General features: G+C 34.7%; 1 protein-coding gene across 8 annotated transcripts in view; it reads right to left on the minus strand.

Annotated features, from left to right (window-relative positions):
- Window positions 1–21,309, minus strand: part of STXBP5 (syntaxin binding protein 5) — a 104,055-nt gene that overhangs the window by 11,217 nt on the left and 71,529 nt on the right. The window contains exons 19-24 of one of the 8 annotated variants that reach the window (XM_059467234.1): window positions 17,376–17,438; window positions 13,991–14,050; window positions 13,843–13,890; window positions 7,064–7,114; window positions 2,728–2,967; window positions 963–1,326 (exon numbers count right to left, since the gene is read on the minus strand). In XM_059467234.1, coding sequence (XP_059323217.1) covers window positions 963–1,326; window positions 2,728–2,967; window positions 7,064–7,114; window positions 13,843–13,890; window positions 13,991–14,050; window positions 17,376–17,438 — 826 coding nt within the window. Of the gene's footprint in view, window positions 1–962; window positions 1,327–2,727; window positions 2,968–7,063; window positions 7,115–13,842; window positions 13,891–13,990; window positions 14,051–17,375; window positions 17,442–21,309 lie in introns of all 8 variants that reach the window. The other 7 variants (XM_059467233.1, XM_059467236.1, XM_059467235.1 and 4 more) reach the window with 7 other exon arrangements.

Below are 21,309 nucleotides of genomic sequence, written 5' to 3' on the forward strand. Positions count from 1 at the left end.
ATAAGTTTAGTTTTAGTAGGAAAAACAATAGTGTTTGCCCTGCAAGGTGAGCAGCATTTTTTAGAGATGTTTAGCATACATAAAACATGGGATATATACCAATGGATTTACAGACTTACATACTACAATTAAAAAACAAGTTTTGATTGTATCAGTTTTAGTTTTACTCCTAATAACTTCCTAAAGAAGTATTTTTTACAGAGTTTTCCAAGCTGAAAGCTTCTTTTGGCATCATTAAAATAATCTTTTAGGAACTTTACTGGCATAATTTTATAGGGCCATGTTCTACATTCATCTTATCATCAGGCCACAGCGAAACTGCAGGTGGAAGCGTTTAAGTATATACACACTGCTGGTTCAGAATAAAATAACACTTAGAAACATTTAAGATAAAGCACATGAAAATTACATAGGTGACCTGTAAGTATATTTAAACACTACTGCTACAATAACAACATGCTTAAACTCCTAACTTAAACCCCTTACTTTATTTGGTACTATACAAATGGCAGTTTATCTTGCCTTTATAGCCTGGGTTTGAGCCTTTAAGGCACAAGCAAGCTACACGAGAAAATATTGAGGCATGAATGGGATGCCCACAACTGCACAAAAATAGGCAGAGTTCTGGTCAGGTGCAAGCTAAAGGTCTGACTGAAGGCATTTTTCTCCATCAGGAAGTAAATTCAACTTTTAGACAAACTTAAAGTCATGGACCTATATCACCTGTTTGGAACTGTGTGTTGAATCAATGTAGCTTGAGCTAAAGTGGTAAACTTTTTCATGTGTTAAAGACATAACTAACAGGAATGTGCAGTCAAAATTATTCAAGCTTAAGTATTAGAGAATCATCAACACTGAGTGAATGTAATTTTTTTTAAGTTCACCATCCTGTGGAAAAGGAACCTTTCTGTGTAGCAGAGGACTATTTCTTTTTGTAGAAGTTACTATCAAACAGGTCTTACCTAAAAGTCATGATATGTCCATTGGCACAAAAACATGCAAGGCAGATACTGTTACTCAACGACACTATGTCTCCACGAAGAACAAAAGAAGTCTCTGTTATATTTTGCTTATAAATACAGTTCTGGGATGGCAGTGAGATAACTTTTGCTTGCTTTTCTGAACATATCACTGCATATTGGTTTTCACTGATTTCCTGAGAGGAAGAAGGGGACACTGAGACAGGTCGTCGCTTTTTTGCTTTTTCTTTTTCATCTTTATCTTCATGGTGTTCTCTCCAGGTTTCATGTGCTGGTGGGACCAAAGATCCTGTGGTGTCCAAAAAAGCCATTCTCAAGATTGCCCCTTTTAGCCTCAGGATGGTTCCTAGGAAAGAGTAGTTGAGCACATTTCTAAAACAGTTCTCCTAAATTGCTTTCCAAGCTACAAAATACTCCTTTAAGAAGCTAGGAGAATGAAAAGAAAAGAAGAACTTCAGTTTGTCTCCCTAGGAAAACAGATGTACACAAACCTTGGGCATTTATCTAAAAACTAATGAAGCACAAAAGTAATCAGGAAAATGTTAAACCAGTTTTCAAGGGTAAAGTGGGTGCATACTCTTTTATTAACTTCAAGGGAAATGTATTTGTATTTAAGTTCAGTGCCACAAATGCAACTCATTTAATTCTCTCCTGATGAGTACACAGTATATTTAATATCAACAATAAATGTTATCAGTCAAAGGTGAGCACCATCTTTTCCTTCAACTGGTTCAGAGACAAGCATGTGCAGTTTTTTTATTTCTCCCCTGCAGTTCACATTTGAATCTGCTTCTCTAGCTTGAAACGAAAAAGTATTCCCTCCTTACAGTTCAAATCACTGTCTCTGTAGGCCAGACCTTTAGCAAATCAATTTTATTTTACCTTAATTCATTTACATGTAAGTAACAACATCAACATCTGCTAGGTCCAAAATAAAAAGCAGTATCTTTTAAGGATTATGCTGCAGATGCAAAGGGGAAACACACTGCCTAGCCTGCAGCATTGCTTTTATGGCCAAATGTTACCAAATCTGACCACTGCTGCCAATCCCTCACTCAATGGGCACAAATCCCATGTATGGTCTAGATGTCCACTCCTCATCATTCCTAAAACCAAATGGCATTGCAATTTGTATGTTTGATACCATCTGTGTAGCAAAATGGACTAGAGCAGCATGTTCTGCATGAGAGTGGTAGCAGGAAAGCTAAATCTGTGACTAACAGTCTATCCAATAAACCATGAATACAAAATTACAACAAAATTAGTGGCTGTGCATCAGAAAAACAAGATCCAAGACCTTTCACAGCAATTCAAAGGAATATAATTACCGCTAATATTTCAAGCTAGTTGTTCAATTTACAGCCTTAGTTTGCACTCCCTTTTTTTGCTGCAGGAAAACTGATTGACTCTTACCTCATGACTGAAAAACAGTAATAAAATGAGCATTTGATACTATTAATCTCTTCTGCTATCTCTGTTAACAACTACAAATGGTTTCTCAGCAAGCAAACACTAAAGTTACATTTTTTTATTTTATGAAATTGTACTTACTATTTTTCCAATTTAAGAAACTCTGGTAACAAAGTAACCAGTCTAGCTTGTTAAACTTACCAGCTAAATCAATGCAATATATATTTTAAATTAATCAAACATTGAAAAGCAAACCCCAAACAGTTTCCTAAAAAATAGGAAGAACGACAACAATACTTTATCAAAGCGTCCTTTAGCCTGTCTGCTTTGTACATACCACTGGGAGAAACAATTACTGGCTGAAGAAGTCTCTGCTCTCCTCCTGGGGGTAAGTTCAGTACAATGACAAGCACTGTACCCAGCGTGGTGCCAACCCACAGGCATGGGGAAGGTGATGTATCAGCCTTTCTTGTGAAAGTCTCACAAAAATGAAGAGCGGAAATTGCCTCGCGTGACTCTTTATCAATGCTAGTTACACTAGAACTCCGGGATCGACTGCAAGAGTTGTCTTTGACATCTGAAAATAAACCAGTATTAATTAAAAAGAATGGCTAATTGGAGGGATTAAGAGAATTTAATTATTTTTGTTCTTTAGCATCAACTGTATACTAACTATAACGCTATTGATTTTTGTACCCCTATCCTTCATAAGTCATATCTCCTCATTCCCCAATTTCCAGCTGTTTCTTGAGCAAAGCACCCAATATTTGTTGCAGAGGTTGCCATTAGATAATTATAATGAAAAATCTGAAGGCATATTTTTGTCTTCTAGAGCCAGAGAATAATAGTTATCAAGTGGTACTCTTTTAAAAAGCTGAATGACAAACCTCTCTGCCAATTAGTTCATTGAGCAGATGAAAAAATATTGGTTTTTTCAACACAGTTAACTAATCTTAAGAAGATACAACTATTTTACTTTAGGAAATGCAGTGACATCTGCACAGCATAATAGCATGGGTCCTTGTAATGACCCACAATATTGTTCCACTTAATGAAACTGTGTGCAGGAGATCTAACAAGCTACTTACACACCCCCAAACTTTAGTGAGGGGGAAACACATGCTACCAAATGCCACCTGGCACTGTTCTGCAAAGCTGAATATTTCCACTGGGAATGCTGTAGCATAGTGCCAGTAGTAGCACTAAAGCCCTTCTGGATGTCTTGCTCACTGTTTAGCAACAAGTGAATTCTAATGTTAACAAAAGTAAATTGCTGCTCCACTTTTGCTGCATGCTGTCTGTAGGTGTGGCAATACCTGATACATCAGCAGACACTGAATTTATCTATGCATTCACATATTAATGCTGTACTTTCTTATTTCATAATTACAAAGTTTTAACACAAGACAGCCCTCACCAGCAAAAGTTGGATGCAATTTATATTATGCTTTAAAAAAAAACCCTCAGAAAATCTTTTGAGTAGGGTATAGATGCAATTGACATTTTAAAGCAGGATTAAGAGCTAAAGAACAACATTCAACCATGTACTATTTGGAACTACTATGTTAGTTTCATTAAATTATTGAAAAACTTTCTACAAAGAATATCTAACATGCAATTGGAAAACATACATGCTAGATTTCAACTGACTAAATACACACATCTACTTAACACAGTGAATCTTCTGAGGAATTTCCTCATTCCAACAAGGATAGAAAAAAACCATTGTCCTGTTGAATTTTAGCTGTCAAATATAAAACATGGATTATAGGAACTAACTCCACCAGATGTTGACATACTAAGTTTTCACATTAAAAACAATAAATCCAGTGTAAAACAATGAAAACAATAATGTGTTTTTATAATTCTTCTAATGACCACCACCTCTTATGATGCTTGTTTTTTTCAGGCTTCAGTATTTACTAATTTAGTTTTTTTTTTTCAATTTTAACATGGATCAATCAGTCTGAATATAATCAATCATACAGTAACTACAATAAGCATAGCTTTACATGTGCATTTGTGTGTTCTAGCTATTAGATTTGAAGAACATGTGTACAAATTCCAGAAGCATTGGAATGGACAGGAGAAAACCAATGAAAACTAACTTGTCAGACACATGGGCATTTTTGAGAGAGGACAATCCATTTGGAAGAGAGAACAGAGGGCTAAAAGTTTAACTGCTTTAGTTCATCCTACTTATCCTGAAGTCAAGGAAGAAGTTTGTAAATGGATTAGGTTTAGATGAAGAGGAAGGAACAGCAGTGTGATGAATCACTACGCACCACCAGAAGGATGGACAGATGAGGCTCTTTTGAAGAAGCAAAGCAAGGAGTAGCACCTATGGCAGTAGCATCTTAATTGCTGGATTAGAACATTGAAAAGCAATGGTATAATGCAGACAAGGGTATGATCAAGATAACTTCTGTTTTAGAAAGCAGAGAATAAATACAGAAACACATAGTTTAGATTTTATCTGTTCAGAGAGGAAGAGGAGCCGGTTAAAGCTCCAAAGACAGAAAATTAATTTGAAAGAACAAGATCATGAAAGAGAAGGTTTAAGAAGCCATGGAAAGAAACAAGAGACAATGATAAGGATAATGAATTTAGGAGAAAGGCATTTCTGTTGTCTCCTACAGCCCATAGATATGGCCACATAAGTGACAAAAATACAAGCAAGCCAACACTGAAGAACACTATGCAAAAACTGTATCACTACAAGAAAAGATAGAAGCAAAATTAAATGTAACTGCTTAAGAAAGTGATTTACAGACCTGAAAACCTAGAATAATTTTATACAGAACAAAATGAGGTGTCTAAGCACAGACATTCACATACATGCAAAGTCAAAACCAGTCAAAAGCTATTGCAACTCAGAAGGTACAAACCATTTTATGAGTTCATCAGAAATGATGTGACAAAAAAACCCTTCCATTATTTCAGCAGAAGAAATAGCAAATATTAAGTGATGTAGAAAACACTGTAACTCTTTCAAGATTGGAAAGTGCTGAAAAAAATTCAGCATCCACTTTTCACCAGTCTTCATTAGGAAAAAGCAACACTTCCAAGTAATTATTGCCATCAAAGAAATTTGAGTAGAGCAGCAGAATTACAATTGGTTGATACTTAAGTATAAATGTGTTCCAGTTTGCCAAGTATGAAATTAACCCTATACCAAAATTATCCCTAAACCATTGGTGAACATAGCATAGAACAACAGAAACATATTGAAAAGAGTTGTCAAATTCTTCAGCTCTTCTGTGCCAACATGGCCACAGTCAAACTGCTCTAGTTCCAGACACTGAGCTTAGAAAGATGAGGACAAATTCCAGTTCCAGAGGAGATTAACAGAAGCCATCTCAGGGTTAGATAACATAACCTAAAGAAGAAGGAACTGCATTCTAGAAAAATAATTCTGTAAAAATGAAATTAGAGATATGATGACAGATTTCAACAGCATTAAAAAATTACTAACAAAGAGGGGGAGTATGTGTTATTCCTGTTTATTGTGCAAAGGACAAGAAAAAGTTAATATGGAAGCAAGAAAGTTGGATTAAGTAACAGGAAATCTGTCTAATTAGACTACACAACACTGAAACTTTGTCTGGTATATTTCTAAAAAACTTTTTTATTAGAGGTTCATGAATAGATCAGAGGTTGAATTGTCCAAATATCTGTATCCCTGCCAAAGGATCCTTGCCAATCCTTGGATAAAGAATCCCTGAGAATTGCTTCCAACTTAACATTTCTCTGAGAGGGGCAAGCTGTAACTGTAAATCAGGGTGGTCCAGCTCAGTTTGAGAATATCCCAGTGCCACGGACTTTTCCCCTTGTTGACAGCAGCAGCACCTGGCAAACACACAGAGCTACAGCTCCCATCTGATCCTGGCTGTCTTCTGCTGGGCTGGTGGTGGCAATTCTGCTGCAGAGAGAGGAGCAAGCTGTGGCAGGCAGAAGGCAGCTGCATTTGTTACTGCAGGTCTACAGTTGTGCCCCATCATCTTTAGAGAACAAGTCAGAGGAGCTGGACCTGATCTAACAGCTGGCAGTCAAAGTATTTAAAAAAACTCCAACCAACTCATTTGTACATTGTTTTAGGCAGCACAATGACCTTTAGTACCACAGACCTCATAACTGAACTGATCCTTAAAAAGTTACAGTGCATTTTCAAGAAAAATAAATTCTCAGACTGGTCATCCATCCAAACAGCTGTATATTGCTTTACTTTAGAGAGAGTGGTCACAAGACAATTAACATTTATAAAATTATGCCCAACTATTCGTTGAGAGTGTCTCAACATATCTAGTTAAGATATTTCATTTTTCAATTTAAAGTGTATCAGATGGTCCTAAACAGGAAGCAGCAGTTTTCCTAATGCTGTCTGCTTATTCGTGGTTTTGCTATCACAGCACTACTGATAAAGTGAGTGACAGATACCTAAAAATTATGATGAAAGTGTGATAAGCCATATACAGGAATTGCAGGCTTACCTTATGATGACAGCAATGACATTTTGTGCCTGAGAGTCCCCAAAAAGAGTGGAATTAAAATTTTATTTCTACACTTCAGATAAATGCAACATAAAGTCATGATAGCTTACATAATTCAGGCCTCTTACTTTAACATACTCACATTCAGATTTAGTAAAAATAAAATCAACTATATAAACTTACCTAAATCAGGCTTTAACTCAGTTGGCAAACTTAGCTTCCTGGACATCTTTGCTGAAAAGTGAAGTATATCTTTTTTTTAAAAAGAATAAACATAATTTTGCTGGTCCTTATTTGCTTCTTTTGCAATATTTAATACATAATTATTTATTACATTCATTGAGGTACTTTAAAGGATTTCCACTAAAGCAGAGCCTCACTTCCTCAAGTGAGTGGTATCAACTAAATCATGGAAGACAGCAAAATCCCTAAATACAGCATCTTATGACTTTGCTGAGCTTGATTTCCCTTCAGGCAGGACTTAATGGATTGGATGAACTTGGCTTTGGCTCGACCTCAAGTTTTAAATCCTCAGGTGAGAGGTCAGAATTGCAAGGATGTGCAGAGATTCTTACAAAAAGTTAAGATCCCATCCCCCTTTCTTATGCCCTACTTTCTGATCAAACCTGAGACATTTAAAATAGAAAAAAAAAGAACTTGAAATTATACTACAATTAATGCACATGTGTAAAAAGATAATCACCTGAGAGAAAATCCACAGCCTGAGAACCATGAAGACATTACAGAGAATAATCATAAAATCAGCAATGTACAAATACTTGCAACACATTCAAAAAACCAGAAAGATTTTGAAAATACTGCTCAAGTGAAAAACAGCACTTCAACTCATCCCTGACTTAGAAATTATTTTTATAGGATTGGAAATCTTGCAATCCATTTAAACTGCAGTACAATACAAGCAAATGCTGCTACAAAAGCCATCACAAATAAACTAGTAGGCATACATACCACTTTCATCTTACTTTCAGTAATTACTGGAGAAGGAATTATTTTGATATAGTTTATCTGCTAGACCAGGAATACACTCTAAAATTATTTCTCAGCCACATGCTTCTGCTTTGATGTATCATTTTTATGATCTTGCATGGGTAATACTTCTTTTCCTAAAGTAGATACTAAGCTTAGCCTCATAATTCTAGGAGTACCTTGTAATGGGTACATCTCAAAGCAGTCTGAATTCTGCTGCTTTTCTCTGTTAAAATTGGAGTTACCTCATTCCAATTATCACTTTAACAGAAGTCATTCCAATTTCTTCATACCATGAAGAACAGCATGTGGCCCAAAGTTAGTTCTAGTCCTCCAAAAGTGAAATACTTCACTGTATCATCAATTATGCTCATCAATATTGAAAATTCTAGTTATCTGAGTAGTTGAACAGTTTTATTCCTGTCATACATCATAAAAATTTGAGAACAAGACTCCAGAAATAATCTCCTAATTTCCTTTATGTGTCAATGTTAAAAGTATGCTTGAATTAAATTGAAATTACTTACTCTCAGGCAGAAATGCTAATCACCTATTTTACTGCAGGCTGAAACTGAAAAGGGCAGCCTGACTACGTGTTTTGTACCCTCATCCTTGCTTAAGCACTGGCAAATACCTAACCTAATGGTGAGGTCAAAACTCATCTAAATGAAGTTTCTGCCAAGGGCTGCTTCCAAACAAGATCAACTCAAATTTCAGATCAGAGCTCAGAGACAGGAACAGAAGACCAGGGTACACAACAGCAGTAGTGATGAGGAGCCCGTCTTTTTGCTGTCAGCTTGAACTTAAATCAGCTTCTGGAGAGATCATGAAATCTCATCTGGAATAGTCAATTTCAGGATGGGCATTCCTCATAACACTTGTTTTCTCAGTTGGACATTTAAATAACAAGAGCTGAGGTACTGAACAAAGCCTCAAGTATGTACACACAAAATAACTGGAGCTATTTTTGGTTTTTAACAGCTTTCACCATGTGTAAATAACCTATTAAATTAATTGAAGACCAGTACAGTCACTCTTGGCTTTTCAAACAGAAACATTTGGCACAATCTTAACAACTGGGAGAAAACTGACAAAAAAAAATTCCAAAGTTACAGATAATATAACATGTAATAGCAAGTATGGACAAATGTGCTGGATTCTGAGAGCTGATCCAGTTTTAGCTTTTTGTTCCTTAGTGAAAGGCCAGCTGTGTGAACTAAGCCGGTAAGATAAAACAAATTTGTCAGACAATTTTCAACACACACTGAACTATGCCTCATTAATAGGACAAGAGGATACAAGATTTGTTAAAAAGGATATAATTACTGGAAATTGTGAATTACTGTGCTATGCAAAAAACCCCCAACATTTCAAAACATATGTTAATGTGTCAGAAACCTCAATAATTTAAATGTAAATGAGAAATAAGAACTTATTTCAACAGCAATGGTGCCATCTTGTGTTTAAACAAAAAACTGCCTTAACATGCAGCAAAAAAATAGGAATATTTTACCAGCTAATCCCTTTTTGACTAACATTACTCAGTATTAAAAAAAAACTCTGCTTTCATTCACATTGGCTAAGTTTTACAATTTTTGATAAATTCAGTTTTTTTATGCCTCAGATGAAAACCAGCAACATGCTAGATACCTTGTACAAAGCAAAAGATATAAATCAGAAAAATGGAAGATACATTTGGAGAGCTACAGAGACAGCATTCAACGTCAGGCTTTTCACTTCAGCTGCACAACAGGGCAGAGGTGATGCTGACTGCTCCTGCTGCACGTGGCTGACTTCAAGTAGCAGCTGTCATATCAGAGTTCAGTATCTCCCTTGCTGCTGCAGCATTTACAGCCCAGACAGAGACCTGGGAGCAATTGTGCTCCCCCGGCACACTGCTGCTCAAGGCAACAGTCACTGTTTTGCCTGGGTTTAGTCCTACAGTTAATATTTCTCTATTTTAGAAAACCTAGAGTAATACACAGGTGCACACACATATTCTCTCAATATATATAATTAGGTATCATATTAGAGAACTGTCCAAACCCAGGGATTCTTGGAGATTTCTCACAGGTCAGGCTTGGGAAGGTAGGTGTTAAAATATGAAAGACTGCCTTTCCATAAGATGTTGTGTGTCAGTGTAGCAGGAACAACCTTCAATTCAATGAAGAAAACCTGAAGGCTGAGAAGGCTTCTCACTAGGAAGCTGTGGCTTAGAAGCAACAGCCACATTTCATTTGCAGTGGGTTATCCTGAGCTGATGCTTTAAATGTATAGCACATCAGTTTGAAAGCTATACAGTGACTTCTCCTCCACTCCTCTTATTTTAAAATAAAATTCTAAAGATTATAAAAGAGACACGTGTCTTGAAGCTTTGACAACTAAGAGAACAACTTATGAAGCCTATTTCATATAACATCACACAAGAAATAACGAAGCAGCTTAGAATTTGTTAGAGACACCAAAGCTCCCTAATAATTCTATATTTGACAACTACACAAAATGAAATATTTCTACATTACCAATTAACTAATGTTGAAATCTCTAAAATTCACATGAGAACAATAAAACCATTTTATAAGAAACTGTATGTAAACATGTGCTTGGGTACATCAAAAATTAGATCAAAGTATTAAAAACACATTGAAAGAATTGGTCTTTGACATTAGGGCAAATAAGAACTTATTATGAACATCCTAAAATTTGATTCAATGAAAACAGCTGTAACTGTCAATTATGATAGCAATGTTTGAAAAATTTAGGTACACGCTTAGAATTTAAGAAATGTGAGAAACCTCTGTCAGTATTAACAGCAGGGATTACAAAAGTTTGGAACTAAATCCACTCTGCTTAAGTCCGTCTACTAATACTTTTTACAATTATTTTTAAATTTGTAAAGTGCAGGAAATAAATAAGACAAATTTTCCTAAGAATTATCTGACACAGGCTACTAGTACAGTTATAAAGGTTTTAAAATCTATCATATTTTGCAGGCACCTTTACTAAAGGTTTTTTCCAGAAATGGTTATTATATCGTAACTTCCAATACAATTTGTAGTTATACTATTTAGTCATCTGTATCTCTTCATGCCAAATACTTAGTTCACCAAATTATGAGTAAAAAAGCGGAAGGTTTTGCTTCCACTGAAGTTGGATCCCAATGTCTTTCTATAAAAATGTCATAGCCTTAGAAAATAAGTACTTCCTTCCTGTAAATTCATTTACATTTAGTATATTCCTTCATATTACTTCACAGGATATTGTTTATACCTTCAAATATGTGACATTTGTAAGAGAATGGGCTGGATTCAGTAATGGCCACAGTACTTTCTAAAATTTCTAGAAATGTTTAGTTAAATCAAGTATCTCAATATCTCCAAGGAAACAATTAACTATGATTTTTTCAAGGTTCATCTTTGATGCAAATAAAAAGGAAACATGACCCAAAAGCAACACATTCACAACAGGTCTTTAACTTGACTTACTATCCATTCCTTAGCACAGAGCATTCACACTTGTGTATTTAGAAGAAGACAACAAACCAGACCAACTGATCAAAATGTTGGTGCATGAAGGATTTGCAGAAATCTGTAGAAATTATGATGCTTTACATCAGTTGCAATAAATAATAAATTAACAATGGCTTCATATTTATAATTGTGTGTGTGATGTTACCACCTTGCAGCCCTACCACTGAAATGAAATTACTTTTTCCTTTGCTTCTTGTTCCCATTGGGAAAACACAGGCATGATATTAACAGCAACTGAAGTTACCAATGTGAATGATTTTAATTCTGTTTTGCACCACATTTAGCAGGTTGCATTTTACACATTGACAAGGAATGGAAAGACCTTGAACTGACTGCTCTGTGTGCCAGTGCAGAGAGCTATGACCATGCCATACACATCAAATACATCTAATTCATCCCCAAGAATACAGTTGATGGCAAACAATGTGTTTCATACAACACAGTGATGTTGATGACAGTGACATATTTTACAAAACTCATCATCCATGCACATTTGGTTGTCAATTCAGTTTAAAACAATGAAAAGCAAAACCATGCAACTATTAACACAGGAAAGGTGTTTTATTTACATTAAAGAGCTTAGAAGTAAGTTCAGAAAGAGCTAGAATAAGCATGCCAGATATAGAAAACATGGTAGCAAAACAACAACATTAGTGCACAGCAAACCACTCAAAACTATGAAAATGCAAAATAAATAATTATCTTTGGGCTTCCAATAAACTCTGCAAATTACACAAATCACAGTATAACTTACACCCTGAAGAATGCATTGTTTATAAATAAATGTTTTTCTTTTTTTAGCTTTGAGAAACATTTCAAATACTTTCAGTTGAAAGGCTTCCAGATGTGAATGGCTCTACAGAATCCTCATTAGCATACTTTATTAATGCTCTAACATAACTCTTTCAAAATAAGTGGAAAAAAATAAAAAGAGGTCACAGTCAGTCAAATTTTCCATGTGTTTTGCACAAGACAGTGTGTCTTATGTTCAAAAGAGACAAAAGGGAAGCATTACCTCAAAGGACATTGATATAACACGCACAAGATTAGGTCCTGTTTTTTTCATGGTTTTCTCAACCTGAATATTAGGTTCTAGTTACTCTGAAATTCCTTTAGGGGAACATATTAAAGCTCATGTAAAAGACACTAATTTCTTTTTTAATTACAGATGAATTCACATAATGTATTATTGACAGCCATTTGCTTTCTTGACTGATATTCAGACTTTTGCTGCCCCAAAATTAATTTTCCCTGCTATTTCTGAGGTCATTGCAAGAATGTCTCAACACAGGGCAAAAATAGACTTTTGTACAGTACTTTCTCATTCTGTACCTCAGATTTCAAGGATTAATTTGCCATACTCCCGAATTCTGAATGATTCTTTGTCTCCCTGAATTCTGAATGACTCTTTGCCTCAAATACTGAATTATGATTGAAGGGATTAATATTTTAGGACAAAATTTAAATTGTCAAACAGAAAAACAAAAGGGAGACTTCAGGAAAAGAAATCTCTTCCTCCTTGGTCTCAAGCTATGATTCCACACAACCTGTGAAATAGTAGCTTAGTAACTAGTTTTACTTTATAATTTCAACCTAAACTGACTGAAGAGAAAAAATGAAATTATTCTACAATGATATACTAATTTGCTAAATGAAAACAAAATGAACATTAGCAAAGTCATTCTGCAATCAAAGTAACCATATCCCAGTTAAGGAAGAAGAGTCCCTTTCCCAAAGACAAATCATACAGCCTGTTGCTTTCATTTATTTAATGAGCCAGTTGTCAGAAGCAGAGTTATTTCCATCCCAGCCATGAAAGGGTTCAATCCACCTGCATACAATATATCCCAAGGCAATTTTGTTGCCAAATTAAGACACAAGTCTAGAGCTGGTAGGTTATTGTGTCACTGTTGGATGCAGAAAATTAGAGAGTTCTGGAACAGCAGTGGGGAATACTTATATATATATACAAGCCAGTCCTCTTCCAAATGAATAAATGAAACCATGATAGTACCTCTTTCCTGACCACAGCCATGTAAAAATCTGACCATATGGCTATGAATACAACATATAAAAAAGAAATGGCATCAGCCATATGTTTCCAAAACCAGCGCATCTTCGCAAAAGTGGAATCACGTTGTGACTTGTATAGACTGAACTCTTACTATGCATTAGAATTTCACCCATCCAGAAAAAGAGAAGTGAAACTGCAAAATCAGAGAATTTAAATCACCAATATCCTTGATTTTTTTAGATTATTGTGCCCAGTGTATTTAGTACAAAAGCAGCCCATAGAATAACCAAGTAGCGCAAAGAATGAAAAAATTAGTAACAGAATGCATTAAAATTTGACTGTTATTTTGCCTTTTTTTTTTTGCTGCTGGGTTAGCGCTGCATAGAGTAAGGCACTGAATTAGAAAGAGTAGATTTTTTTCTAGTTCCTACCTATGTCATTGGTTACCATCTTGGAAAACTTTCTGCTTTTGGTCCTCACTGTAAATAATATTATAATTAAAAAAAAAAAAAAATCAATCTAAGTGTATCAAAAGGTGAACTAAAAAAAATAAGACTAAAGAAAAGAAAAATACTGTACCCTTTTCTATAAAATTATTCATTTTTTGTTCATCATCAGAATTGTTTGGTGAACCAGAACCTACAAGTGGAGACAGAATGAAATGGATATACATTTGACATGAATGAAGGAGATAGTTTTGACACAAAAATCAATGTATATTAATACACTTAAGATATACATATATTATACAATATATGTATACATTTAATATACAAAATTATATTCAAGATTTGAGTTTAACAAAGACACAAAGAAAATATCAAATACTGATATTGGTATTCTCTGTAGCTGTATTAGATATTATAAAGTACAAATTACTTTGGCATGACACAATTCTGGCATATTGGAATTAGCCACAGAAATTACAATGCAAGGTCCAACGCTGCACATTGAGTTTATTTCTAGAAATAATGCCCTCATTGAACAAATGTTTATACTAAATAACTAAATGGCTCTACTAATCATTGCTCCAGACACAGAGATTAGCCTAAGTTATGATTCACAAAACACAGCTGTAACAATAAAAACAAGTTCTATAAATCTGTTTGGGTTTATTTCCCCCCCAATGCAGTAAATTACTGTTGGACCACAGTTCTTGAATTACTATGCAGACAACTGTAGGCCAATAGTGCCACCTGGATTTTTCTGTATCCCTACCCTGAAAAACTGATCTTAGCAACAGACCAGAACTCCAGGCTTACCATTGTCATGAAAGTAAAAAATTGCCAGGAAATTAAAACAATTTGTCTAAAAATTTTAAAATTTAATTGGATTTTATATTGTGGCAGTGTGAAAAGAGAATAGAACACCAGTATTTTGGCACTTCTCTAAGAAGACAAAAACTTGACAGTTTAAATGCTGTACAATCTTTTAGGTCAGATAAATGTTCCCAGAGTCTAAGCCTATTGCTGCTTGACATCTGTAGAAAAAGCAGGAGGTAAGATTATTCCTACTGCATTTTCACAGTATTTCTATAGTTCTGTGTTCCTGAAACTGTAGGATACTCTCCTAACTTGCATAGACAGGCAGTCCCTTTTGCAGTCCTCTCATCTATATAACCACCCACTGGAGGAATCCTAATGGAAGTTACCTTCCACTTCACTCGGACATGGAAAGGTGGATTTGAGGCTTCAGTCCAAACAGCGACTGGTATCTTTTACAGATCACATTGTAACAATGAACACCAATAAAGCATTCAATTGCCAATCTCATCCTCGAATTTTAGAGCTAGTAGCACGCAAACATTTTGTGTATTTTACTCTTAACTAGAAAACCTCTAGACTGCAAAAAGTTTCCTTAAATTTAGCCTCCATCCTTCTTCTCAAGCTTGCCAATACTCTGCAGCAAATTTCTCAAAGAGGTCTTTTCTTACCTCTGAAAGCTAAATGCCACTTTCAAGCATGTTTTCAGTCTTGAGGTTTTGCCCAGAAAAGATATAAAACTTAAACCAAACCTAAGGAATTACAGTTCTTCTCTCTTCACAAACATCAACAAATTATTTCCATCCCAGGGTGGTTCATCCAAGACTTATTTCAAAGGAAAAGTTGAGAAGTCTACCATAAGCCAAATCTAATTCACTGAGAGCAGAGGACAGAATCAAGTGAAGCAAGGCACAGTCCAACCTCGCTACTAGAAGTTTCTATTTTACAGGAGAACGCAAGAGCTACATTCCCCCTCTATCTTTTGTGCATTCACACTTTTTGGTACTTTAGACATTATTTTTTAACCTTCTTCAGCTCACACTCAACTCAAACAAGCAGGAGGAAGGTAGGGGAAACCAATTGTTAAATTTAGTAGTTTTCCATAAACCTTAATTTTCATCTTTGCAGTTGTCTTCCTTGCACTGTTGCAGAAGTGTTGAAATTAGTTTTACTCTACTTCAACACTCAATTATGAAAGAATCCTCTAATTTAAACAACACAGTGTTTTAAGTAGGGTAAGTTAGGAGTTGTTTGGGCTAACATTTGGGTGATTCTGGAGCAGGGGAAAAAAGGATACACTTTAAAGGCTATGATCTATTAGCTGTTCATTGCAGACATTTTATAGCAGTGTTCCAGAACCTATATTTAGCCCAGACTTTTCAAGTGGGTCAAATTCAAATAGTGAATTGATAACTATGCTCAACCTTGACAGACAAAGGATTTACTGCAACTGCAGCAATGCATAGCAAATTATTTACAGGCATTGGTGTCAGTGTGTAAAAATGAAATAGGAAACATGCTCTTTATTCTCAACACCACAAAAAAAGCTTTCATCATGAACTATACTGAAGTTGATGACTTCAGCATGCCAATACTTAGCAACACAGATTTGTCATGAAATGACATCTTCAGGCAAGACTTTTAACTAAAACTCACAGCTAGGTTGTGCTTTAATTATGAATAAATCAAATTTACTCTAAGAAAGCTAGCAAAAATGAAAATGACATTGATTGATCTAGAGGAGTGTTTGGCAGAATTTATAATGAACGTCAAAAGACAATTGTCAAATCAGAAATTAAAATTCATGTTAAAATTTCTACTACTGCTACAAACACAATGTTTTAGTTTGTTGTGTTTTCAATTTGGCTTTGAAAGACACAGGCTACAATAGAAAAGGAACCTATATTAGACTCCCATCTTAATTAGCATTTTACACTACATACTACTTTTCGTGCTTCATTTAAATCTGCAGTTGAGTCCTTTAACCTTGAGTAGCTTTGAATGAAACAAAATGAAATCTTTAAAAGTTCTCAGAGCAATAAATAAAGTGACAATTTTTAGGTACTACAAAAACTATTCACTCTATACATTGACATGCATTATTAAGTATTTATATGGTTATAGCCTCAACTAGCCAATATAAAAATAATAATTCTTGAAAGTTTCATTTAAAATATTCACATACAGCAGTGGCAACTGGAAAATGGAAAAAAAAAAAAAAGGGTGCAGGAGGAGGAGTATTAAGTAGGGAAATCTTATTTTCTCAGCATGCTGGTTTCTGAAGACCTCTGATTCCACAGAAAAATAGTAATTTGCCACTTATGAGGAAGCGGAAGTAAACTTGCTCAGAAATAATCTCTACCACTTTTGAGGAATACGAAACACAACCATACGAATTATTACAGGAATTTGTGCATCTCTTGTCAATGCTTCAAAACTCCATTGTGCAGCAGGTTCCCTGAGACATAAATATTTCAGCTTATTCTCTCTTCAATCATCTTTATAACATACTCCTATTGCATCTCTTAAGTCAGCCTTGTTTTAAAAATGCAGTTGTGCAAGATGGCAAAATTTATGACAGTTCCAAAAGTTTATGAGAGGACAAGAGGCTTTATATAATTACTTAACTAGTAAGTGTTAACTTAATGCATGCCATCTTCTGGGAAAATAAGAAGCTGAAGATCAGGGAAAGTTATGATTACCTGATGTGGGTGACTTGCAGCGGTCTTCTGGCACCACTGTACCTTCATTTATATCACAGAGACCTGCTGAAACACAAAACCAGTGTATTATAAATACAGCTCCCATTTTAGTTTTACTTCCACCGCAGTCAGGAACTTCATTTCTTATTAGAGACAAACAAGCCAGTTGTGATAGAATTTCTGTTACATACTACTCTTTTTGACACTACCTACAGTAACTGTAGAGTCACTTCTTCTTACTAAAGTTGTCTTTGCAAAATATACTCTCTCAATAAATTTTAGTGAAAACCATTATATTTTCAGCTAGACAGACTTATCAGAAGAGTTAATTATTTACATGTTCCAGGAATATATTAAGCATAAACATAATTTGTTTTGAAAAAAAATGCATCATATTAAAATATGCATCATATTAAAAATGTAATTGCAAAAAAAATCATATAAAAGAGGGTCCTGATGATTGCAAACAGGATGTGTGAAATTACAGTGCCTTTTTCAAACTAATTTTCCACTGTTAAACTGATATGCCTTGTATTTGCAAATTTGAATTACCAAGTTAATTTTCCAGAAAAACTCCTTATTGGTGTCACTTAAAGAACTCAGGTGTTAGGGTGTTGATAGGTGTTCTCCCTTGCATGGAAGAACTTCACTAAATTTCTTACAGCATCAAATCTGATCAATTTGAATAACTGCAGTATGTTAAGATCTGAAAGGTAATTCCTTTCATTCCACTGAAGGAAACAAAATCTAGTCATACACAATCAGATGCAAAAGATGGAAGCTGCCTCAAAATGCTCCTAAATATTATTCCATTGCATAAATTAAAAGTATACAAGAAATTTTCTGTTTTTTTTGACAAGGAATTGCTGTCAATACTGCCCAAAATTAAGAGAAGTGCATTTTGTTGATATTTTAAAGTTAGTAATGCATCTTCAGGTTTATATCATGAAGCTCTCCTACAGAAATTTCATTATGTGATACTAAGGCAAACAAGCATGTAATACTGAACAGTAATAGCTAAGAAATATTTGCTAAAATTACAGAGTTTTGCATGCACACAAATATTCTAATACTCAAAAAGTTTGAGTTTTAATGGTAATGGCTAAGGCAGGAAAGGAATCACGTGGAAAGCCTGTCTATACAACTGCACACTACATATTCACAAGCGCAACTGTACATATCTATATATGTACATATAGACATACATATATATGTACATATACCTACAAAAATACAACAGCTCTACTCCACCAAAGTTTTAAAATTTCCAAACACTTAACCAGAAGTTAATACTTTAAAGGGAAAAAGGTTCTCCTGAAATAAAATATTAATATGGAACACATTAAAATTATGTTACATTAACAGTTCCATTTATCCAAAATAGTCTTTTTTAAGATTACTAAGAGCATGTATAGCTTAAACCCCAAAACTCAATGACTAGAATTGTCAAATGGCCTTAAGGCTTTGTTAATCCTACATTTAACAGTCCTGGAACCAATTTAAATTTTCTAAAATGTCAAATGAAATTCCAGGTGGAAGCTATATATTTCCACTACACAGGAGAAAGAAAAGAGCAATTTATTTAGTCATCTGTCAGTAAATCAATGAACACTATGGGATAATCAGAACATTACACCAGAGTTTTAAACAGGCACGGGAGACTAAATGTTTTGAACTAGACAGGATTGTGTAAAAAGATTTTTGAAAAATCCTGAAGTTGCTTTCACCACAAGCAATATAAGTTTTAGATGATAGCTGTACTGGGAAGATAAATCCATATTGTGCTCTTAGAAGTAATTGCACCCTCAGGAGCCAAACCAAACAAATTCATACATGCAGTTCAGGAACACAATTTCCTCCTTTCCAATAAAGATTAATTCTTTACCTTCAAAGGAAGAGTTTAACTCCTTGTACAAGTTCTCCTATGAAAATTCATTAATTGACAGCAATAATCTTTAGCCAAGAACGAAGATACCTGCACACTTGATTTCTTTGTAGGAACTCTCAAGGCTATAATTTGATTAATATACATTTTAAATAGTAATAAGAATAAGTGTGCATTGTGGTAATCATTATGGTATGTAAATCTTGGATATCTGTTCATAGCCATTACTGCTATTACTTAGGAGAGAAAAGGAACAAGAATAGATGAAAAGTCATATTAGCTATGATTAAATTGGTAATTAAACCAAACAGAATATAACAAGAATGATCTAAGTTTGTGAACTAGGAGGGTCTGCCTATGACCAAGCTGAAGAAACCTGCAAGATAATCTCTTGCTATTCATCTTGAAACCCCAGGTATCCTGACAGAAGCGCTGGGAGCAAGGCAGCAATCCTGGAAAAATTCTCTGGTTTCAGGTTTATAGTATCCATGCAAATTGCTATGAATTACAAAAGAAAATTGATCCAAGAGTTTCTGTTTCAGAAATACAAACTATATCCTTTTAGAATACCAATATATGTACAAGTGACCTTCTAATAAGCTTTTAGTTTATCTATGCAAACTCTAGAAGCAAGAAATTGGAAACTCTCCAAATTACCAAAAATTAAAGAATGTAATTGAAAACATCATTACCATGCTGCATTAAAAACTCCACAGAATTACAGCTGAAATTAAATTATATATAAAGCTTCATGAAAATTAGTCCGTTTTTTGCACCAGTTTTAAGCAGACATCTCTTAGAAGATATGAAAACTGTGCAATTAAAGACTGAAAACAGTGCAATTAAAAATTACAACTAAAACTAACTTGATATTAGGTAAAAGTTAGAATTAAATACAACCTGAAAAACAAAGTCCAAAACTCCCCCCCAGCCCAACAATAAAACTTTCTGATACAGTTTTGGCCTTGGCTGATGTAAGCCACAGCTGATATTGGTCTCAAAACATTTAAGTTAAAAATTCAAATGTTTCATGAGGGAGGATGGGAAAAAGAAGATGACCAAGCAACTCAAGAAGAGTTCCAGGCATGTATTTTCTTCCAGTTTTCTCCACCCTACTTTTTGAATCACTCATAGATTACTGCCAAAAAACTTTTTGATACAAAATAAAAATTTTAAAAAGTCACATGCATGTAAGAACGGTTTCATTTTTGTCACAAACCTAAACTGCCTCTTGTAGAACTAAGAAATCCTAACTTTTAAAGAGTTGTACTAAATTGCACTAATCAAAGAGTCACATAAAATCTTGTAACTCTCACCAACAGTAATTTACAAAAAAAGGAGTTATGATTCATGTTCTTTGTGAACTTATGGAACTACGCAGGAAAAAATAACAGCTATATAAGTTTTGGTGTTTCATCATGAAATTATGACCTTATTAATGATTGATTTAATGACTCCTGTCTTATTTAGCAAAGAATACATCAAGCAAAGCTGCATAACAGTGTAAGCTCCATCATGTATAGCTTTCATCACACTATAAACTTTTACTTACACATTTTATGTCTTTGGGCACATGGCCAAAGCTGATTTTCTACACCCTCCCCCCTCACTATTAGACTCTGAAGGCAAACTTTGATTTTGTTTTTAACCTTGACAAGCAACTGATGACACTGTCTGGAAGCCTTAACAAAACACATATACTGCATGCTTCACGAACTATAAATTGCCACCCAAAACATGTGAGTAGTATACCTGGTAGGAATCACTGATAAATTCCAAAACACGATCCCAACTGGGAGCTTGTGTCTGTAGAGCTAGCCTGAAATGACATTTTACAGTCTAGCTAGTGTAGAGAGCCTTGTCTCTAAATAGATGCTGCTTTAAGACGGGAATCTGAATTTCTTTTCTGAGTAGAAAAAATAAGATGACAGAGAAATACATCATATTCTTGCAACACAAGAGAAGGGAAAAAATCTCGCATTTCCATTCATATTTTAGAAGATAAGTAACTCTCACTCTATAAAATTTTTTAAAAGATGCCTTTGTAAA

Source organism: Ammospiza nelsoni, chromosome 3, assembly GCF_027579445.1.
Source record: "Ammospiza nelsoni isolate bAmmNel1 chromosome 3, bAmmNel1.pri, whole genome shotgun sequence".
Taxonomy (NCBI): Eukaryota; Metazoa; Chordata; class Aves; order Passeriformes; family Passerellidae; genus Ammospiza; species Ammospiza nelsoni.